This window comes from Pleurodeles waltl, chromosome 12 (genome assembly GCF_031143425.1).
Source record: "Pleurodeles waltl isolate 20211129_DDA chromosome 12, aPleWal1.hap1.20221129, whole genome shotgun sequence".
In the NCBI taxonomy this organism is placed as follows: domain Eukaryota; kingdom Metazoa; phylum Chordata; class Amphibia; order Caudata; family Salamandridae; genus Pleurodeles; species Pleurodeles waltl.
This window is the reverse complement of record NC_090451.1, coordinates 597,806,145-597,827,695: the sequence shown is the minus strand read 5'-3', so window position 1 is coordinate 597,827,695 and position 21,551 is coordinate 597,806,145. Positions and strand designations below refer to the sequence as shown.

The 21,551-nt window shown below is 43.0% G+C and overlaps 1 protein-coding gene across 2 annotated transcripts in view; it reads right to left on the bottom strand.

Annotated features, from left to right (window-relative positions):
* LOC138268293 (uncharacterized) overlaps nt 1–21,551 on the bottom strand; it is a 173,966-nt gene that overhangs the window by 69,425 nt on the left and 82,990 nt on the right. For both annotated transcript variants that reach the window (XM_069217805.1, XM_069217804.1), the window contains exons 3-6: nt 19,584–19,741; nt 11,649–11,853; nt 7,956–8,237; nt 5,641–5,856 (exon numbers count right to left, since the gene is read on the bottom strand). In XM_069217805.1, the coding sequence (XP_069073906.1) occupies nt 5,641–5,856; nt 7,956–8,237; nt 11,649–11,853; nt 19,584–19,741 (861 nt within the window). The remainder of the gene's footprint in view (nt 1–5,640; nt 5,857–7,955; nt 8,238–11,648; nt 11,854–19,583; nt 19,742–21,551) is intronic.

Below are 21,551 nucleotides of genomic sequence, written 5' to 3'. Positions count from 1 at the left end.
ATTTTAAATAAATCTCGGTTACCTGAAACCCAGAAATCTGAAGTGCATTCAAAGAAAATCTGACTGGAACTTCGTTTTCAAGCGCTCACAATCACTTTCTGGGTACATTCTGGAAACCTGTAATGAAACGCTGACAGGCACAGCTCTCTTCATTTTTGAGGTGCATGGTGGGAAGTGTGTTGCTTGAGCTCTTTCCTCTAATTTTGCTACAAAACCTACTCTTTACATTTTGGTTGTTCTCTACTGTTATTTCAATAGTTTCATAACTGTTACTTCAATAATATTTTATAGTGTATTTAGTTAGTGTTAAGGTGAATTGCATTTGACTTACCCTATTTACCTGGGAATCTGTACTCATGATGGCTGCTGCAGGTATGTCCCAACCTGTTCCATTTTTAAATGAGGTTGGAGAACCTAGTTCTCCATGGAAAGAATGGTTCAAAATATTTGAATCATATTTAATTGCCATTGGGGGTGACAGATTTAATCCAGTTAGAAAACAGCATATTTTATTACACAATTTAGGAACACATGGTAGGAAAATTTACGAATCCTTGCCTGAACCTAATATTCCAGAAGATCAGGTGCGGGATGAATATGTCACCACATACATGAAATTAGAAAAACAATTTGGAGACAGAATAAATGTTGTTTTAGAACATCATACATTTTTTTCTCACAATCAAAGTAAGCAAGAAAGTATAACCAACTATATTGCTGCTTTGAGAGGATTAAGTACTTTATGCAATTTTGGGGAGCTTAATGATTCACTCATTCGAGATCAATTAGTTTGTTGCACCAGTAATATAAAAATTCAAGAGAAGCTATTACAAAAGCAACCTGACTTACATGAAGCAATTGAAATTGCTAAATCCATTGAGCATACTGCTATATGCTTACAGGAAATTAGATGTCCATCTGCTCCAGATCAGGTCACAGAAATCAAAGGTAACATAGAAGAAGACAACATTCTCAAAATTAGAGGCGTAGATAAAATACCTCAAAAAAACAAGATTGTAAATCCTAATCTAAAATGTTTTTGTTGCGGAAGCAGCAACCATTTAGCGAATTCAACTGGTTGCCAAGCAAGAACAGCCATTTGTAGGAAATGTAACAAAAAAGGGCATTTTGCTAGAGTGTGTAGGGATATGTCAAGACCAGAAAGACTATATGATGGCAAGAATGTAGAAGGAAATCATCAAGAAGTTAAAAAAATTATATTACAGGTGAATGATAAAGAAGTAACTCCTTTTCAGTATCCAGAATGTGAAATTTTCATTGATGGCAACCCGGTTAAGGTCTTTGCTGACTCATGTTCCCCTTTTACGATTATTAATGCTGTGAACCTTGACAAAATTGATGATGGAATTGTGACCAGCTTAACGGAACCAGATATTAACCCCAAAGGTTACAACCAGGACCCTATTCCTCTTAAAGGAATGTTCAGAGCACTTATTTCATTCAAGGGTCGATCCACTGTGGGGAAGGTTTATGTTGTAAAGGAGGGATCGAGTCTTTTGGGCTGGCAGCATCAGAAGGAGTTGGGGATTAAGTTGGATCCAAACAATCCAGAACAAGTTTTGATCATTGACAAACCCAACTCAAAAGAACACATTTTTCAGGAATTCCCAGAAGTTTTTAGTGGAAAATTGGGTTTACTAGCAGGATTTCAGCACAAAATCAAGTTGAAACCCCAATCAAAGCCTGCCGTACACAAAACCAGACCGATACCCCATTTACTGAAACAGGCGCTCAAGGAGGAACTTGACAGAATGCAATCTCAAGGCATAATTCAACCTATTGACAGCTCTGAATGGTTATCCCTCATTGTGATTGCTAGGAAAAGTAATTCAAAAGACATCAGGGTATGTATTGATTTAAGAGACCTGAATAGGAATATTTGGGTAGAAAGACACCCTCTTCCTATAATCCATGAGATTTTAAGTACCATGGGAGATGCAGTATGTTTCTCGGTGCTGGATCTTTCCAGTGCATATCATCAAGTAGAACTTCACCCAGATTCTAAGTGGCTTACGGCATTTACCACCCCTATGGGTTCCTTTATGTTCAATAGGATGCCGTTCGGGCTGGCGTCGGCTGCTGCAGTGTTTCAGAAAATCATGCAGCATATTTTAGGAGACACTCCTAAAACTTTGTGTTTCCAGGACGACATTTTAATTTATGGGGCGACAGTTGAGGAACACAACACAAACCTGAGGAGGGTTCTGAATATACTGAAAACAGCAGGCTTAACGCTAAAGAAGGAAAAATGCCAGATTGGTGTGAGTTCTGTAGAATATCTAGGGTATACAATATCGAGAGATGGTTTTAAACCTAAAACTTCCCTGGTAGAGGCAGTTAAAAAAGCAAAGGCGCCCAAAAATAAGGATGAACTTAAGTCATTTCTGGGTCTCACTGAATATATGGCCAAATATGTCAAAAACTTCTCAGAGACATCATATGATCTCAGAGAGTTACTTAAGAGTCACATACCTTATAAATGGAGGGAATGTCATGATTATGCATTTGAAAAGATTAAACAGGCCATTTTAACAGCACCATATCTTTGTAATTTTAATCATGAAAGGAAAACTATTCTCACCACAGATGCCAGTAAATTGCGTTTGGGGGCTACACTATCACAAGTCATTGATGGCAAAGAGAGGATTGTGGCTTTTGCATCAAGGGCTCTAAGCAAAGCTGAATCCAATTACTCAGTCATTGAAAGAGAGGCCCTGGCATGTTTCTGGGCTGTTAAACATTTTAAATTTTTTCTTTGGGGTACACAATTTACCATACGCACAGACCACAAACCTTTAGTTTATGTATTCTCCACTAAGGGATTTTACAACAGCACTCCAAGGATTGCGAGGTGGACCTTGGGCCTTGAAAGCTTCTGTTTCAAGGTTGAGTACCTCCCTGGCAATATAAATTTGGCTGCGGATTTTCTGTCTAGAGTTCCGTTGGATGTAGTAGAAGACTTTGATACTCCAGAATATCCTATATTGGTAGTTTCTACATCTTCTATCAATGAAGATGAATGGAATTCAGCATGTCAAAAAGATGAATCTCTATCCTTGCTAAAACTGAGAGCCAAGGAAGGATGGCCTGAATCCAGGAAGGATCTGGATGAAGTTATTAAAAGCTACTGGGAGGTGAGATACGAAATAAATGAAATAGGAAATTGTGTATTTAAGAATGATAAAATAATACCTCCTGCAAGTTTAAGACACAAAATCATTAGGCTGGCTCATGAGGGCCATCTGGGCAGAAGCCTAACAAAATCACGTATTAGGGAACGGTACTGGTTCCCTAATATGGACTCCATGACTGAAACAGAAGTCAAAGATTGCACCATATGTGCACGCAGTGATAAAACGAAATTGATTCGTAAAACCCCAATTTCTCCTGTGTCCATACCTGACAAGCCTTGGTCCAAACTGGCATTAGATATCATTGGGCCAATCAACATGACAGGAGTAGTCAAACGCTTTGCCTTAGTATTAATTGACTACCACTCTCATTGGATAAATGCAAAATTAGTTAACCAAATCACAACTGAATCGGTGATAAATTTCCTCAAGGATGTGTTTGCTGTTGAGGGCATACCAGCTACCCTTATTACTGATAATGGGGTTCAGTTGACTTCTTTAGCAATGAAAGACTTCCTTGCATCTCTCAGTATAAATCACCTCACTACAGCTTTGTATTGCCCAAGGGCAAATGGTCTGATTGAGAGAACCAATCGTATGATCAAGGAATGCATACAGTTAGCTAGTGTTAATCATTTGAGTGTGGAAAATGCTATCAGAGACATGTTATGGGCATACCATACAACTCCAAATTTAATCACTAAAGTTTCCCCGTTTTCTGCGCTAAAAGGCAGAAAACCAAGCACAAAATTCTTTCCCTCATGGTTAGGTGGAGGAGAGAAGAGTGAACCTGCAAACCCTCATATCAAACTTAAATTATCTCTGCACTAAGATAAATACAGAAGAATGTATGATAAGAAACATGGTACGAAACAACAACAGTGGGTGGTAGGGGACAGAGTGTATGTTAAAAATCCATTGAAGGGAATGAGGTCAAATGTGAGAGACACCAAGTTTATGGGCCCATTCAATATTGCCAAAGTAAAAAGAAATGTAGTTGTATTGGAGAATGGACAGTGTTGGAGCATGGATAGGATCGTCAAACAGCCACCGGGTGTAGAAAAGACTGGAAGCAATCCTGAGGAAGCAGGAGGAAGTCAGGAAGTTCCACAGAATCGCAATGAAGGAGGTTATGAGAAAAGAACATATAGCCGACAAATTAAACCTCCTGTTTGGCATAAAGATTACGAGATTACTACTTGAGTATAATGAACTGTAATTAATGATAGCAGATGACTGTACTATTTCTAGTTTTGTTAGAAGGGAAGATGTGTTGTATCGCAGTTTTAATTAAATAAGCTATATATATATTGTTCTATATAAATAAGTTTATCCTAATAGGAGTTTAATATTTACACCGATAGAAGTAGTATGTTCCACCTCCCCTTCCCCTTAGAATGGTAGAGTCCGACAGTTATTGGGCTGGAGTTGACAGTAGAACGTTGAGGAGCTAGAAGAGCAGCTGTGTGGAGAACTGTTGCTGAGGCAGTAGAGATGAAAGAATAAAGACTGAAGTAAAAGGAATTTGATTGAAGTGTCTTTATATCAATCACCTACACGGTCCACCTCACCGTTAACCCTCTGCAATGCCACTACCTCTTCCCACCATTGAGCCCGGAATCTTCCCGTCCCCATTTCTCACCCTTTTATATCCCGAGCACTGCGAGGACAAGCTGCTTTAATCGCATTTTTCGAATTTAACAATGAACAAACAGTCAAATAACAATCAGGGGCAACCATTAGTGTATATTATGTAGTTGTTGCTCTCCTCCCGATTTAACAATATTGATAGGACCGTCTAGGTTTATTACAGTACTTTATAACCTGAAGGACTTAGTCATCTTTGGGATATTAGTGCCACATTTGATCAAAAAGACAAAAACAATAACCACACAACCTTGAGTATTCAATAATCACTTAAGTACACATGAAGGCCATTTCACCAAAAATGCCAAACTTTGTGTAACTGACGTCATGGACAGTTTGACTCCCTGTTGCAGGGTTAGCTCACTTTTCCCATTTGTAGCATTTCAACCTCCTCCTACTTGTCATTAAAGGGTAGGGAAGGGGCAACAAGTTAAAATTATAGAGCTGTGAGTTTGCTGGGTTGCAATCGCTTGGATAAGGGTCAGCAAGGTGATAGGATGCCAAAGGGCAAGCCAGGGGTAGCAGTGGATACTAACTGACATCCAGGATTGAAATCCAGAATCCTAAAACCACAGTGATGAGTAAAATTGTTAATGAAAATGAATAAAAAAAATCCAAAGGGTTATTAACCTATTGCAACAGTAAAGCTTTCACTACTGTGATGTTGTGTGGAAGATAAAAGGAGGACACTCGGCAGATGGAAAATTTCAGCTCTCGAAATTCATGTTGGAAGGCATCCATAGATGGACTGCTAGACGTGTGGCTGCTCATGTCTGAAATGTATTTCACAACCAATGCTACTTCAGAATACCTTGCGACCACAGAACTCTGCTGTACTTACGTGTAATTAGAGGATAGGTGTAAACATCTTCGAAGTCTGGGCTTGGAGCTCTGGTTTCTGCTGGTCCCACTTCCCACTGCAGCATGATCCCTTCAATCTCATTGTCCAACTTTTTGAGAAGTTCATCAAGAGCATGCCAGGTACTCTGAGCATCGGGATCTACTGGGGCAGCAACTCTATCCTCGCTGTCCTGTATTTCACAGAAATTATGTAGAACTACAAGGAAAGTTGAGTGGATACAAGAAAACAAAAACACGGCAACTGAGACAGTAATTTCAGGATGACATCACAAGTGAATCAGAAAGAATAACTTGGGTGCAATTTTACTTGGACAACGCATTCAAATTCATCACCAAAGCCACACATAAGGCAACTACAAATACACAACACTGTGTCAAACAGAGGGCAGCAATATCAGAACAGCAACACCCAGGAAGCAATCATTGATCGAGCAAGAAATAAGGAACTAAAGGCAGAAAAACTCGTGCAAATGAACAACTATAAAGCTGCAGTGTTTACAGGCATGCAAAGGAGTAGACAATCAAGCCAGCAACAGATAAGCAATAGCACGACTACAAACCAATAGAAATTGCATGAATGCAATATGTGAGGTATGAATGTAACGAGGGCCCACAAGACAAACACAAGAATACACAGCAAACACTTGCACAATAAAAACAGAGCGGAATATGGAAAAAACTCAACGAGATGTTGTTTACCTTCTACTGCAATCTTGGACTTAAACAAAATATAGGAGAGGGGTTTAACCGAGAGAGAAGCACTGTGGAGAAATTCGTTTAGCGAGAAGCATTTGGAAAGCTACAGCCCTATTGAGAATCAGTGAGAGATCAGGAGAGAGTGAACAACAAAAAATGAGAGTAAGTGACCACTGGCAGAACAATAATGCCAGAGTTATAATGACAACACAAAAGGATGATGTAAGGGGTGCTGGAACTTTTCAAACACTCACCCCCAGTCACAGATCTGGGTTTAATCCATTGTTCTTTCGCTCACCATGCCACCCCATTTAGTAAGAAACAGATGGAGAGCTACAGCCCTACTGAGAATGAGTGAGAAATAAGGAGAGAGTGAAGAACACAAAATGAGAGTAAGTGACCATAGGCAGAGTTATGACAGCACAGAGGTTTAGGAATACCAAGTAAGAAGTCCAGGAAGCTAACGTAGAGAAAGAGCAACCTGAAAGAAAAATTAGAGTGACAGATAAGGACATGGGAGAGGACAGATTATATAATTAATGAGTGCAATATGCAGGCAGAACACTAGTGACAGCCCAGTAGTGTAAGAGCAGCAGACAAGCAGAATGAAACGCAGGTTCAGTAGTGAAGGCAGCAGCTAAGGCGAATAAGAATGAAATGACTGGACAGTAAGGGAAATAAGTTAAGCGAAAAGAAAGCAGGTTAAGTCAGTGAAGGTAACTGGTAAGGAAAATGAGAGCAAAATGACAGGAAAGCAAAAAGAGAGAGGGAGAGAGAGAGAGAGAGAGAAGGAGAGCAGACGTTTAGAAGAGTGATAGCAAAGCAAAAAAAGTGTGACAGCAGAGTGTGTGTAATCCTTACTCAGTGTAGTAACCGGTGTATTCCTAGCCTTTCAGTCCTACTCAGTCTCACTTATTGGACATTGTTCTCCTTTAAAGAAGTTGTAAGACCACGAAGGGTAGTCAGGACACACGAAAGAAGGACAGAAAGTGAGGCAGTAGGAATGTCAACCACTCAGTAGGATTAAGCACTTCTTAGGCACATTCTATTTGAACAACCTGCTGCTACATGCGGACACTATTAGTGACCAGGTCCAGGCATTTGACATTTTTGACAGGTCCCAAGCAAATAAATAGTGGTCTCAGTTTAAGTCGAATGAGTAACCACCCCATCACTGAAACAGCATACTCTCAATGAGCACCAGTACTTGAAATCACACCAATAAACAAATGGTCATTTCCTTTCTCACTCAAAATGTTACATTTCCTCTTCCCGCTCATATCCTTTCCAGACTCCGGCCTAATCTCTCCACCTTCTCCATGAGCTACTAGTGTTGACACAGGAACAGCCATTAGGACAGCATGATTTTCTGGCTGTTTCAGGAAAAAAAAACGGGTGCTGGAGGGTTAGGAATTTGTGGATGGGGTGAAACTAGGGAAACTCATACCGTGCCAAAAACCCTGCAAAGGAATGGCGTGGCAGCAAGTTGCGCATGACACTTAGCCACAGAAAATGTATTTGCCTGCTCTGACTTGGAGGCTGGTGTTGATGTGTGTGGCTTACAGTTGGCGAATGGGGATGGGTTCTGATGAACATTACCTTCTTCAAACGTGAGCTGATGAGCTTTGGCTATCAAAGTTTGTGGATTAGCATTGGCTACTGATGGCATTTGCTGCTGAGCGTTGCCTGTAGATGAGTATTCCTGCTGAGTGGTGACTAATGTTTCCAACTTGGGCAACAGGGCGATGGCTCCCACCGCTGAGTGCTGATGCAGCTGAGTGTTGGCAGCAATCAGAGACTGCTGGTGCTGACTGGCGCTCACTTCTGTATCAGTGTACTCCTGCTTTATGTTGGCTCTCACTGACATGTCAGATACTGGATCTAGTTCAAAATGAGAAATAAGCCATAAGTAAACTGAACACATTATATAATGGGTAGAATACTAGCAAAGTTGCTTCTGCCAAGCCTGCAATAAGAGCTGCTATCTGTAAGGACTATTTTTCTTCAAACTATGTACAGATAAAAGCGGAAAATTGACACATTTTTCAAATCAAGTAAAACGGGCATTATACCAGTTTTAAGTAACAAATATTGCACGTGTTCGGATGTTCAATAACATGTATTGCAAATTTCACATGCCTAGTAAAACAAACAAAGGCAAAGGTAATAGGTATGGCTTTACTGCGCTAACGCAAACATGTGCAAAACAGTCTGCAAGCCTAGCACACTAGGGCCAGACCTTTTGGCTTTGCCAATGCTCTTTTCCTTTATTATTTACTCTCCCTCCATACACACCGAAACAGTGCATCACAGAACCCCTATAACAACCTCTTCTCCTGCTACTTCATGGTGACACCTTGTAATGACAGACTATCAATCCTATGCACGCCTAGGAACCATATTACTATCATACCCACTCTGGCTCGAATGTACTTTTTCATTGTCTCTGTTCTAGGTTCCTTGAGGTTGAACAACTTGTGATATTTGTGGTTTCCTAGAGGGATGCGAATGATTGTTATCAATAGTACCAGAGTGGCTTTGGGTTTTCATGGATCTGTACTAATATATGCCCCATGTCTACTCGGTGCTTAATTTCTGCTGACGGTTGGATCTGGCAGTAATATGTGGGCTCTACTTGTGGCAGTTTTCTGACATGTACCTTCTAGTTTCTGGTAACTGGTTGCTGGTGTCCGACATGTTTGGTATGATAGGCAACAGAGAACCGAGGGGGGTCTGGCTGAACTCTCACTCTCATTTGAGCTTAGCAAGTCTTATGCCGTGTCTGCAATTGGTTAAGGGTCTTCAAGGTGTTGGCTTTGAGGAAGCAGCAGAGAACAGTTTTGAAAAGGTGCTCTGACAGAGTTGTTCTTTTCTCATGTCCTGCATGTTCTGACTCTACATTATTCTCTCATATGGCTCTGGTTAATCACCGGCAGAGTCTCCACACAAGATGACTCCTTGGATGACTGAATACCAGCCTTTTCTTCTGCGGAGGTTAGTCAAATGAGTGCCGGCTTACTTTAAACCTCTTTACTTTAGCCCAAAGATGGTGCTCCAGTGGTGAACAAGTGCGTTATAAATACAGGGAGCTATAATGTGAGATGCTGGGGAGGTCCCTAGGTGACGGCCGTTCCCTGTTGGTAGCCTGGCTCGGATAGCATTTTTTTACAAGTATCTAGATGCCTTTTTCCTCTTTCTGCGGCGCCTCACCTACTAGTGCAGCAGGCCATATCGGTGCATTTAGTTGTGACAGGATCTTTTAGATGTTAGAGGGAGCTCGGGGACAAATAAAAAGGTGATGAGTGGAAAGATAGAATACATCTCAGAAAGGTGTAATTACTCAGGTGGAATTCCAATACAACGTATTCTGTCCCTCATGCCACTTCAAACAGGAATCAGCTATCTGAAAATCAGCTTTGGTCATGCTTAAATAGGAACAGTCCAGCTGAACTTCAAGGCTAGGTATTCTGTGAATGGAAATACAGGCAACCCCAGAAAGGTTGCAGGTTACCTGTCCTCATCTACGAGGTGCAAACTAGGTGGTAGAAAGATCTCAGATCCCATGCCTGAACATATCCGTTGCCCCTGGGACGTTTTACTGAGCAAACCCTGAGAGTGATGCGTTGAAAGCTAAAATTAACCTCAGCTACTGTAATTACTCATGAGAGTTAAACTCAAGTTCACAAAAGTTGTCACTGTTGCGAAGATTCTGAACCTTTGACCCTGTGTTCTATCTAGCTTCCGTATTGTAATCGTAAATATAAGCATGCTACCTAGTGGGTGCCGCTCTGGCATTCCGTGACACTGGCAGAGCCTGGCTGGGTATAGTGCCAGAAGCACTGGCCTCATAAGAAATATTTGTACCCCACACTCATTTTAAAATCAAATTAAGCACAGTGCCTACACTACACTTAGGCACAAACTCCCATGGGAGACATGGTTGTCTCATGTGCTTTGCTGATAGTCTGTGGAACATCAGTATTAGTTCCTTCAGCTTCTCAGACCATTTCGATCGGACACCTCAAACATATGTAGCTCCTCTTTGCCTGTGGACAAGGGGCTCATTAGTACTCCCAGGGTCGTTCAGTGTGGGAATGCCACGCTCAGGAATACAGATACAGCAGTGTGTAACAATCACTGGGTGTGGTGGTACCACATACTTTGTACTGCACCTTTGAATTGGGGTTTAAGGGGCTCTATTCTGTGTGTTTTCCCTTTTTCTTAAGTCCAAAGCTTGATGATGATAGTTTTCCTCCCACAGTAATTCCTCCTGGTTCTCACCCGTAAACATTGCGCAAGAAAAAAAAAAACAACAGATGTGGTAATTACCAAAAAACTATTAATTCAAATTGGCTCACAAGGACCATACGGCTCTAGGTGTGAAAATGTGAAGTAGGCCCGTTTGTGCACCACAAAAGCAGTACGCAATGGTACAAACGCAAATCTGAAGTCTAGGTTAACCTTATGCATCAAGGAGATTCAATGACACTTTCTTTCATTAAACGTTTAACAAGAAATTTATAGTAAAAAATAAAATTTACATTTTACAGTTCAGCCACTATTCCGTACTGTCAAAGTGATCATGTAGACAGCAGAACTGTTCTGAATCAAATATACTCCCTGTATTTTCTTTAACTTGCAGCTGAGAAATGTCACTTTATAGTCTGGCTTTAAGAAACCTAGAAAACACTGCTGACGACGTCAACCATCATTACTGAATAAAAATAAAATCAAGAAAAATTAAAGCCACAGAACAGTGTCACATTTATGTTTGAATCAATGAGGGTTCAGGATCCAGACTCAACTGACTATTCAATACCATCTTCTAGATATCGTGGCAACCCTCAAATGGACAATCTGCATCCAACCTAAAAACAATAGTAATATTTACATAATTTGAGATCTAGTTTACAAGTACTGGAAGTAAGCCAATACCTTTAAAACCTGCACATTTACCATTAAACCACCCTGCATCATGTCTTCAAACCATCAGGCTGGTTGATGGGGGATGAGAATGATCAGGATGATGGTTTTTGACAAGACAAAAAAATGAAGAAATTGGAAGGGGGAGTCCTGGTGCTGGGCTTGTATTTAAAATACAGTATCCGGAAGCTTGATATGTTTTTCTTGGTTAATTTTCTCAGACCCTACTGAGCAGTACGTTAGAAATGCTATAATTTAAAGAAAATACGAACATTACTCACACTCAGATTAGTTACTCTCCACTATAATGCAGACTGTCACATTTCCCTTGAATAACAAAAGAAGCGGTATAACTATGAAGTTTCTTACCGGTGAAGGGATTGGCATACATGTTGGTTTGTCCACCTGTCTTCTCTATGATGAACTTAGCAAGCTTATCCAAAAGAATGAGATCCAAATGATGCTTCTGGAGAAAACTGTATGCTGCGAACCAGGGGTTAGCATTTTTATTATATGGCAACATATGAGAAAGGCCAGTCTCCGCCATGTTGACGGTAAACAAGAAGTCATACTCCTGCCATTAGGAACAAAAATGAAAGAGAAGCTGTAAGTTGTGTTACTGTTAGCTAGAAAAAGAATACATGTAAAATGTCTGTTAGCCAAGGAACTGTACACAGGACTGATTACCTTTCTCCTTTTACTGACTCAATGAAGACCTACTCCAAGTTGTGACTGGACACAAGATTTGTTGGTTTAAACATGTGATCATAGAGGCTACATATAGGATCCCCCATTTGTGCAGATGCAGGTGACCCACAGCACTTGACTTTACCTCTTCAACCCATTTCTTGAGCCACTACTTGCTATATAAGGTTCCTCTCACCACCCCGTGATCCAACCACAACAAATCAAAGAAACTTCAACTCTGCATCTCCCTTGAAAGACCCTCACGTGAACTATACAATAATGAGGGATGGGGTGCATCAGACTCCCTGTTCCTTTTGTGCACTTCTGTAGATTGTTACCATCATTTAGTGGCCTGAGAAACGTGAGATAAGCCCCGGGTTTCTGGATAAAGTTCCAAGCACTCTCTTCTTTCCACCTTGATGGGTAGGATAGCTGGCAGAATTAGTTACCAGAAGTTGAAAGAAAGGTCACTCCAAGAGTAGTTTCAATTGAAGGGAAAGGCTCCTTTATTTACTTTTAACTATCCTCTGGACTTACTTGTGTAGTGGCTGAGGGGGGCTTTTTGCCACATAAAAGATGTTATGGTGTTTTAATCCTTATTTAAAGGAAACTGCTTGGTGTGAAATTTGATTAAGACATGTGGTGAAGCATCTGGGGGGCTTGTTTATACCAGGCTTCTCCAACCAGTAGCTTGGAAGCTATGGGTAGCTCTCCAACTGTCTGTAAGTAACTCTCCTGTGTGCAGCCCAGTGAGCTAAATTAGAAGCTCTTGCTTGGTTGAATTAATTTACATATACCCAATGGAAAATTATACATTTTAAACTAAAATGTCTGTATTTTCAGAATTCATAAGCTGAGGTTTGGAGAAAAATGGCTGCATTTCCAGAATATATCAACATATATTTAAAGCTTATATTTGAGTAATGAAAATCAACCTGTGTTGGGGATACTCATACTAATATTATTACCATGGTGCTAGGGGCACTGGATCTATGCCTGTCATGCATTACCCATGTAGAGGCATCTCACAGTGATAAAGCATTTTCTTAAATTTCAGCTGGCAACTTTGGCTGATGCACAAAGATAATCACAGCTAGTAATCATACATATGGTGGCCACTAATGTTATCTTGCCTGATGTTGTTACTACTACACCTCTAGTAATATTAGTAACTCTGGAGGATTTTTGTTGAACTCAAGTAGCTTATTACAGAAAAGGTTGGAGACCCCTGGTTCATACCAACGACATCCTAGTCAATCAGGGTTGTTGGAATTTTTGTGGTACAAAGCTACATTCTTCTTACTGGCTTCAGATTGCCAGGCTGGAGGCCAGTACCTTCCCCACCTGTAGGCATTTGAGTACATGCATCTTCTTCAGTGAAAAGGGGCAGAGACATGGTGCACTAGTTAAAACAAATTAAAGGACAGGAAGGAAGGAACTGGTAATAATCTTTCTTTTAGGCCTCAGTATTATGAGAGTTCATAGCTCAGTTGTTAGGCAATTACTATCTAAAAGGGTGGTTAACAGTTTGATTCCTGGTCTTTAGGTGAAAAGATTTCTTTTTTGATAAAGAGAGGGAATAATGCTATTTTGGATTTATTTTAAAAAAAGGAACAAATAATTTAAAGAGTATAAAGTAAAACAATGATCAAGGGGAAGTATCCAGCTTTAGACGTCTGCATGAGCTTCTTGTTGTAATTTATTTTATATATATATTTTTTTTAATATACAGAAGAGCAATCATTGCAGGCATTAGATTGGACCGCTTTAAGTTCTGGTTATTTTTAGAATTATATAAAAGCTTTCTCACTGTGAACCCCTTTGTGAGTCATGGTCCGCAGCCAACACTCTTCTAAGAGACATATTTACTCTAAGGATGATAATGTTTACAAAAAAAAGGTGCAAGGAAGAAGGCAAACTCTATTTCCATGGTTTTGACTCATCTCATGAACAGATTCAACACTTCACTTCCTCCTAATTGTAGCTATTCAGAAATCAAAAGATAATGCTACCAGTCAGTGTTCTTGATTCTATCTACGCCTTAGATTTCTACAGTGAATATTTTGTCACAACCTTCTGTGTCAATGGGGCCCTCACCTGGGTATGAGGAGGAAGAGTCTCTGGTGAAACATTCCACTTTAAGGGCTATGATCATTCAGATGTCCAAGCTCACCATGCTTTGCAGATACCAGGGTGATAATTTGCAGATTCCCACGGAGTAGGAGGTGCCCAGTACTAGTTCAGGGCTCTTTGACCAGTTACAGTGTCATCCCCCTCCTTACCTAGACATTACTAAGGAGATTACAGAACTGCTAAATGAGGAGTGGAAGAACCCAAAGAAGGCAGATCTTCCAAAAGATCTGACACATATGTAGCCAAAAGTTAAAAGGGACACTGAGTTGCTATTGTCGGTCAAGGTTGATACAATATTCGCTAACTTGACGAGGGGTTCTACACTTATAAAATAGGATATGCTAGTGGCCGATCAGGTGGACCTCGGGGTAGAAGCTCCCTTGAAGAAGGGATTTTGAGGTCTAAACCTTGCTGTAAGTGCAGCCATGTATGAAGTATAAGCATTTCAGCTCCCTGGAGACCACTAAAGCAGCTGTTCAGGTAAGAGTGGATTGCTCCAAACAGTTTTGAAACACTGAAAGTCACACAAGATTCCTGTCATATGTCTTGTGACGAATGTATGTCGGAACGACGCCTGCCGGAACAACGAATGCCTGAACAACGAGGTCGGAACAATGACCTCGTTGTTACCACTAATGCCTTTACCACGAATGCCTTAACAACGATTTTTCATTGTAAAGGCATTCCTGGTAAAGGCATTAGTGATAGGCATCCATTGTTCCTGCATGCGTCCCCCCCTGGCCCCCCACCCCTAAAAATTACTGCGACCCCCTCCCCCCACCCTAAAACCACACCAACCCCCCACCCTTGCCCCTAAAACTACCCTAAACCCCACCTCCTCCCTAACATTTCTGCGACTCCCACCCTACCCCCAAAACCTAAAACAACCCCAACCCTGACATCTAAAGTACCCCAACCCCCACCCCTAAAACTACTCTGAGCCCCCCACCCTGCCCCTAAACCTAAACCCCCAACCCTGCCCCTAAAATTACCTGACCCCCGCAACCCACCCCTAAAACCTAAAACCCCAACCCTGCCCCTAAAACAGAAAATATCCCGACCCCCCACCCCTAAACCTAAAACCCGACCCCGCCCCTAAAACAGAAAATACCCCGACCCCCCACCCCCGGCCCTAAACCTAAAACCCCGACCCCACCCCCCACCCCGCCCCTAAAACAGAAAATACCCCGACACCCCACCCCCGGCCCTAAACCTAAAACCCCGACCCCTCCACCCCGCCCCTAAAATGGAAAATACCCCGACCCCCCACCCCCGGCCCTAAACCTAAAACCCTGACCCCCACACCCCGCCCCTAAAACAGAAAATACCCCGGCCCTAAACCTAAAACCCCGACCCCTCACCCCCGCCCCCAAAACAGAAAATACCCGACACCCCACCGCCGGCCCTAAACCTAAAACCCCGAACCCCCCCCGCCCCAAAAGAGAAAAGACCCTGCCTCCCCCTACCCCCGGCCCTAAACCTAAAACCTGACCCCCCCCCCCACCCCGCCCCCAAAACAGAAAATACCCTGAGCCCCGGCCCTAAACCTAAAACCCCGACCCCCTCCCCTAAAACAGAAAATACCACGATCCCCCACCCCGGCCCTTAACCTAAAACCCCGACACCCCACCCCTAAAACGGAAAATACCCCGACCCACCACCCCCAGCCCTAAAACTAAAACCTGACCCCCCACCCCGCCCCTTAAACAGAAAATACCTCGACCCCCCACTCCCACCCTAAAACCCCGACCCCCCACCCCGACCCCTAAAACAGAAAATACCCCAACCCCCCACCTCCGCCCCTAAAACAAAATCCCCGACCCCCAACCCCACTTACTTGAATCGTCGCCTCGTCGTCCTCCTCAGCCGACTCCCTTGTTTGTGCCTTAACCACGTGTAGGAAGTTGGCTCTGTATGCACTATTTCAAAGTAAGGAATAGTATGCACAGAGTCCAAGGGTTCCCCTTAGAGGTAAGATAGTGGCAAAAAGAGACTACTAATGCTCTATTTTGTGGTAGTGTGGTCGAGCAGTAGGCTTATCAAAGGAGTAGTGTTAAGCATTTGTTGTACATACACACAGGCAATAAAAGAGGAACACACACTCAGAGACAAATCCAGCCAATAGGTTTTGTTATAGAAAAATATCTTTTCTTAGTTTATTTTAAGAACCACAGGTTCAAATTCTACATGTAATATCTCATTTGAAAGGTATTGCAGGTAAGTACTTTAGGAACTTTGAATCATTACATTAGCATGTATACTTTTTACATAAAACACAATAAGCTGTTTTAAAAGTGGACACAGTGCAATTTTCACAGTTCCTGGGGGAGGTAAGTTATTGTTAGTTTTGTCAGGTAAGTAAATCACTTACAAGTCTCAGGGTTGGGTCCAAGGTAGCCCACCGTTGGGGGTTCAGAGCAACCCCAAAGTTACCACACCAGCAGCTCAGGGCCGGTCAGGTGCAGAGGTCAAAGAGGTGCCCAAAACACATAGGCTTCAATGGAGAGAAGGGGGTGCCCCGGTTCCGGTCTGCCAGCAGGTAAGTACCCGCGTCTTCGGAGGGCAGACCAGGGGGGTTTTGTAGGGCACCGGGGGGGACACAAGTCAGCACAAAAAGTACACCCTCAGCAGCGCGGGGGCGGCCGGTGCAGTGTGCAAACATGCGTCGGGTTTACAATGGTTTTCAATGAGAGATCAAGGGATCTCTTCAGCGTCGCAGGCAGGCAAGGGGGGGGGGGGGGCTCCTCGGGGTAGCCACCACCTGGGCAAGGGAGAGGGCCTCCTGGGGGTTCTTCCTCTGCAGGGGTTTTTCAGCTCAGCAGTCTTCTTCTTCTTGTAGGTTTCAGGAATCTAAATCTTTAGGTTCAGGGGAGCCCTTAAATACTAAATTTAAGGGCGTGTTTAGGTCTGGGGGGTTAGTAGCCAATGGCTACTAGCCCTGAGGGTGGGTACACCCTCTTTGTGCCTCCTCCCAAGGGGAGGGGGTCACATTCCTATCCCTATTGGGGGAATCCTCCTTCTACAAGATGGAGGATTTCTAAAAGTCAGAGTCACCTCAGCTCAGGACACCTTAGGGGCTGTCTTGACTGGCCAGTGACTCCTCCTTGTTATTCTCATTATTTCTCCTGGACTTGCCGCCAAAAGTGGGGGCTGTGTCCAGGGGGCGGGCATCTCCACTAGCTGGAGTGCCCTGGGGCATTGTAACACGAAGCTTGAGCCTTTGAAGCTCACTGCTAGGTGTTACAGTTCCTGCAGGGGGGAGGTGTGAAGCACCTCCACCCAGAGCAGGCTTTGTTTCTGTCCTCAGAGAGCACAAAGGCTCTCACCGCATGAGGTCAGACACTCGTCTCTCAGCAGCAGGCTGGCACAGACCAGTCAGTCCTGCACTGAACAATTGGGTAAAATACAGGGGGTATCTCTAAGATGCCCTCTGTGTGCATTTTTTAATAAATCCAACACTGGCATCAGTGTGGGTTTATTATTCTGAGAAGTTTGATACTAAACTTCCCAGTATTCAGTGTAGCCATTATGGAGCTGTGGAGTTCGTTTTTGACAGACTCCCAGCCCATATACTCTTATGGCTACCCTGCACTTACAATGTCTAAGGTTTTGCTTAGACACTGTAGGGGCATAGTGCTCATGCACATATGCCCTCACCTGTGGTATAGTGCACCCTGCCTTAGGGCTGTAAGGCCTACTAGAGGGGTGACTTACCTATGCCACAGGCAGTGGGAGGTTGCCATGGCACCCTGAGGGGAGTGCCATGTCGACTTAGTCATTTTCTCCCCATCAGCACACACAAGCTGGCAAGCAGTGTGTCTGTGCTGAGTGAGAGGTCCCTAGGGTGGCATAAGATATGCTGCAGCCCTTAGAGACCTTCCCTGGCATCAGGGCCCTTGGTACCAGGGGTACCAGTTACAAGGGACTTACCTACGTGCCAGGGTTGTGCCAATTGTGGAATCAATGGTACATTTTAGGTGAAAGAACACTGGTGCTGGGGCCTGGTTAGCAGGGTCCCAGCACACTTCTCAGTCAAGTCAGCATCAGTATCAAAAAGTGGGGGGTAACTGCAACAGGGAGCCATTTCTTTACACCACGCATGTGCGTTGTTCAGCACATGCGTGGTTAAGGCACAAAACAACGAAGTCGTGGTTAAGGAAAGCGTTGTTCCGCTTTTGTTGACCAGGACTTCGTTGTTCAGGAGTCGGCCTTAAGGGCGTTTCCCTCTTCCTATAACTACATTTTCTCTTTCTATACCTCGTCACTCTACACCTCTTATTATGCTCCAGTAACTGCTCCCCCTACTCGTAGGCTCTCTCTTATGCCCAGAGCCTTCTTCCTTGTGCTCTGGAGCTCACCTATGGAGCCCCTTTTACTGTAAATAAATGCAAACCGTTGTAAAGTGTACTTAAAATGAAGCAAGATTATCTAAAAGTATTAACTATCATTGTGTCCCATCCATTATTTTCCTGTGAACCTAACTCACTTTCATCTACTTAGTATTCCAATGCCCTCACTGTGCCACAGCGCCTACAGGCTCACCCTAGGTCCACGAGTCACTCTGCATTCCTGTGTCACTGTACATATTCAGTAACAGCCAGTGCTCTCCACACTCTACGCAACTGCCCTCTCCACATCACACTCTTCTCGATCACTAACTAGCAAGACAGGGCTGACAGGGGAATGCTAATCACCGAGGAACATGACGAGAGCCGACAGCATAATGCACGTCAGTGTGCCGGGCTGGCTACAGGAAGAATCGGTGCAAATGTGAGGAAGAAGAAAGGCAAACAGCAGATAGGCATACTTGAGTAAAATCAATGTACACTGACTACATTTCAGGTCTCTGGCAAGCAGCGACCTTCAGAAAAACTCTGCTTTGCCTCCAGTTATCCTCTCATGCAAGTTAAATATTTCCTAATGGCGCCAAAATGTGCAGTACCTGCTGCCTTACAACCAAGTGAGTTGCCTGGGTCATTAGTCGTGCACCGGTCCTGGTGTGTGTAAAAGGTTCTAATTCTATGGAAGCCTGTGAACGTTAATCCCATGGAAGTGCGTTAATACTTTATATCACTGTAAGGTCCTGTGAGACAATCGGTTTTATTGTTATTAATTCCTACTAATTAAGACCACATTGTAAGCATTCATTATTTCGTTTGTGAAGAAAACACAAAGAAGCCTAAAAAATAAAAAATTCTAAAATCAAAAAGAAAGGAGCAGCACCAAGCCCACAGCTACTTATGGTCTGCTCTCATTTTTTTAAAGACTCTAACATGTCTCAATGAAAAACAATATACTGAGAATTAGGTAAGATCGAAAAGGAGAGGTTGGATGCAGGAGCTGCATACATACAACATATTGTAAAAATAACTGCTTAGGTTCCATCTAATTCCTGAAAAATGCGGAATTCTATAAGACTACAGGACAAACTGAAATAAAGAGAACAAATTATATACAATAATCGTTTTGGGGAAGTGTACTTACTTGTCCTTCATAAAATAATTTTTCAGAGGTTTGTGGTGTCTCTTCATGTGAGCCTTCTACAACCTTACTCCATCTCTTTTCACTTGCACTGCATCCATCGTCTTCAACTTTCACATCAACTATCAAACTTTTTTCTCCCTCCTTTGAACCTGGAATAACTACGTGTGTCAAGAAACAGAAATGAATTATTTAACAGAAAAACAGAATATTCCACATGTAAGGTTAGGAAAGTTACTTCTGGGGTAAAATAATTAGGGCATTTTTAAATAATGGTGTAGCGCTTTAGATTATTGGACCATACAGCTGCTGCTGAAAGCTATTTACAGTGCAGTGGTGGTCATCCTGTCCCACCGAGCCCTGTATTGTGATGCTCAAAGCAATGGACATTTGAATGAGTTAAAAGACAAAGGGCCTGATTATGAGTGTGGCAGGCCTCGAACCAACACACTCTCGGTGGCTGTCGGACCGCCGCGGTCCAACCGCCACACTACGAGCGAGGCTGGCGGGCAGCCCATCAACCTCATGCGGTCTCCACCAGGATCAGAGATCCCGATGGGCTGATGGCGGGTTCAGGTTGCAATCAGCCAGATCGGAGCTGACCTCACTGCCACTCTGCTGATTACAACCTGGTTCTCCACCACCATTTACATGGCGGTTTCACAAACAGAACACAATAACACCTCATGTGGCTCATAGGTGCCATACAGTTGGACCTTATGGAATTCACACAGCACCCCACTTCCCAAAACAATATAGGACTCCATTAAGAGAAACTAACTCCCAACCTACTGCTACCCAACACCCCACTGCTAGTGAAGTTTCAAAGAATACTTTGGAGACTATTAGTCCATCTCAGAACCACACTTAATAATCAAATGGTACTTTCCTGAATTGATAGTAAACTTTACTTACATACAATACTAATTAAATACAACACACATAACACTAAACATATAGTCGAAAAGACAATATTAACTACGTCAACATTGATGTTGATTCAAATCGAACAATCAGAAAACAAGCCCCAATTTTTGGTGGAATCCTTGAGAGCAAGGCATAAAGTTACCCTTAACTACAAAAGTGTAGCAGAGCCCGCCAATGACAATGCAGCACTGCAAATATCTGGCCATAACATAGCATGGGAGGGCTGGGGGGGGTGGGGGGGGGGGGGGGGGGGCTGGCAGGGCTAAAAGAGAACAAATGTGCATGTTTGACAACCCAACACAGCTGGGAAACAATTTGACGTCTACTTAGTAGAGGAGTGGGGTGTACCTCTGCTCTCTAACTGCAGGTACAACAGGTGGAGAGGTGGATACAACCATTTGTTTAGTTTTATCCCAGCAGGGGCGTTGTCAACCTCCCCCTACACACACACTTTAGCAGCTACAGCTGGGTGGGGTTTGATGGGTCTCTTCTGTCAGCAACTCAGCAGTTAAAGGCTCATAATTAACACGAAAGTGTTGGAAGGTGAGAGAATGAGATGGTAGATGAACGTGTGAGTGAAATTGTGGATGGGCAGGTGAAAGAAGAGGTGGATGGATAGATGCATAGATGAATGGGTGAAGGGATGGATAAGTGAAAGGGAGGGAAGTTGGATGTGTGCAAGGGTGGAAGGATGGATTATGAGAGAAAGGATGGATAAATGACTGAAAAGATGGATGATGAATGAAAGGGTAAATAGATCGTGGATGAGTGGATTTATGAGAGGATAGATGGAGTAAAAGGCAGCATGCATGAACAGGGTTGAAAGGGTGGATGGAAGGATGAGTGAAATGATGCATAGATGGATAAGTGAAAGGATGGATATAAGGACAGATGAGTGAAGTAATGGATGAATGAGTGAAAAGGAGTATCGATGGGTGGTTGGAGGTGGATGGATGAGTGAAAGGGAGGATGGATGAGAGTGAAATAATGGATGAGTGAGAGGGTAGATGGATGGATAGATGGATGGACGTGTGAGTGCAATGG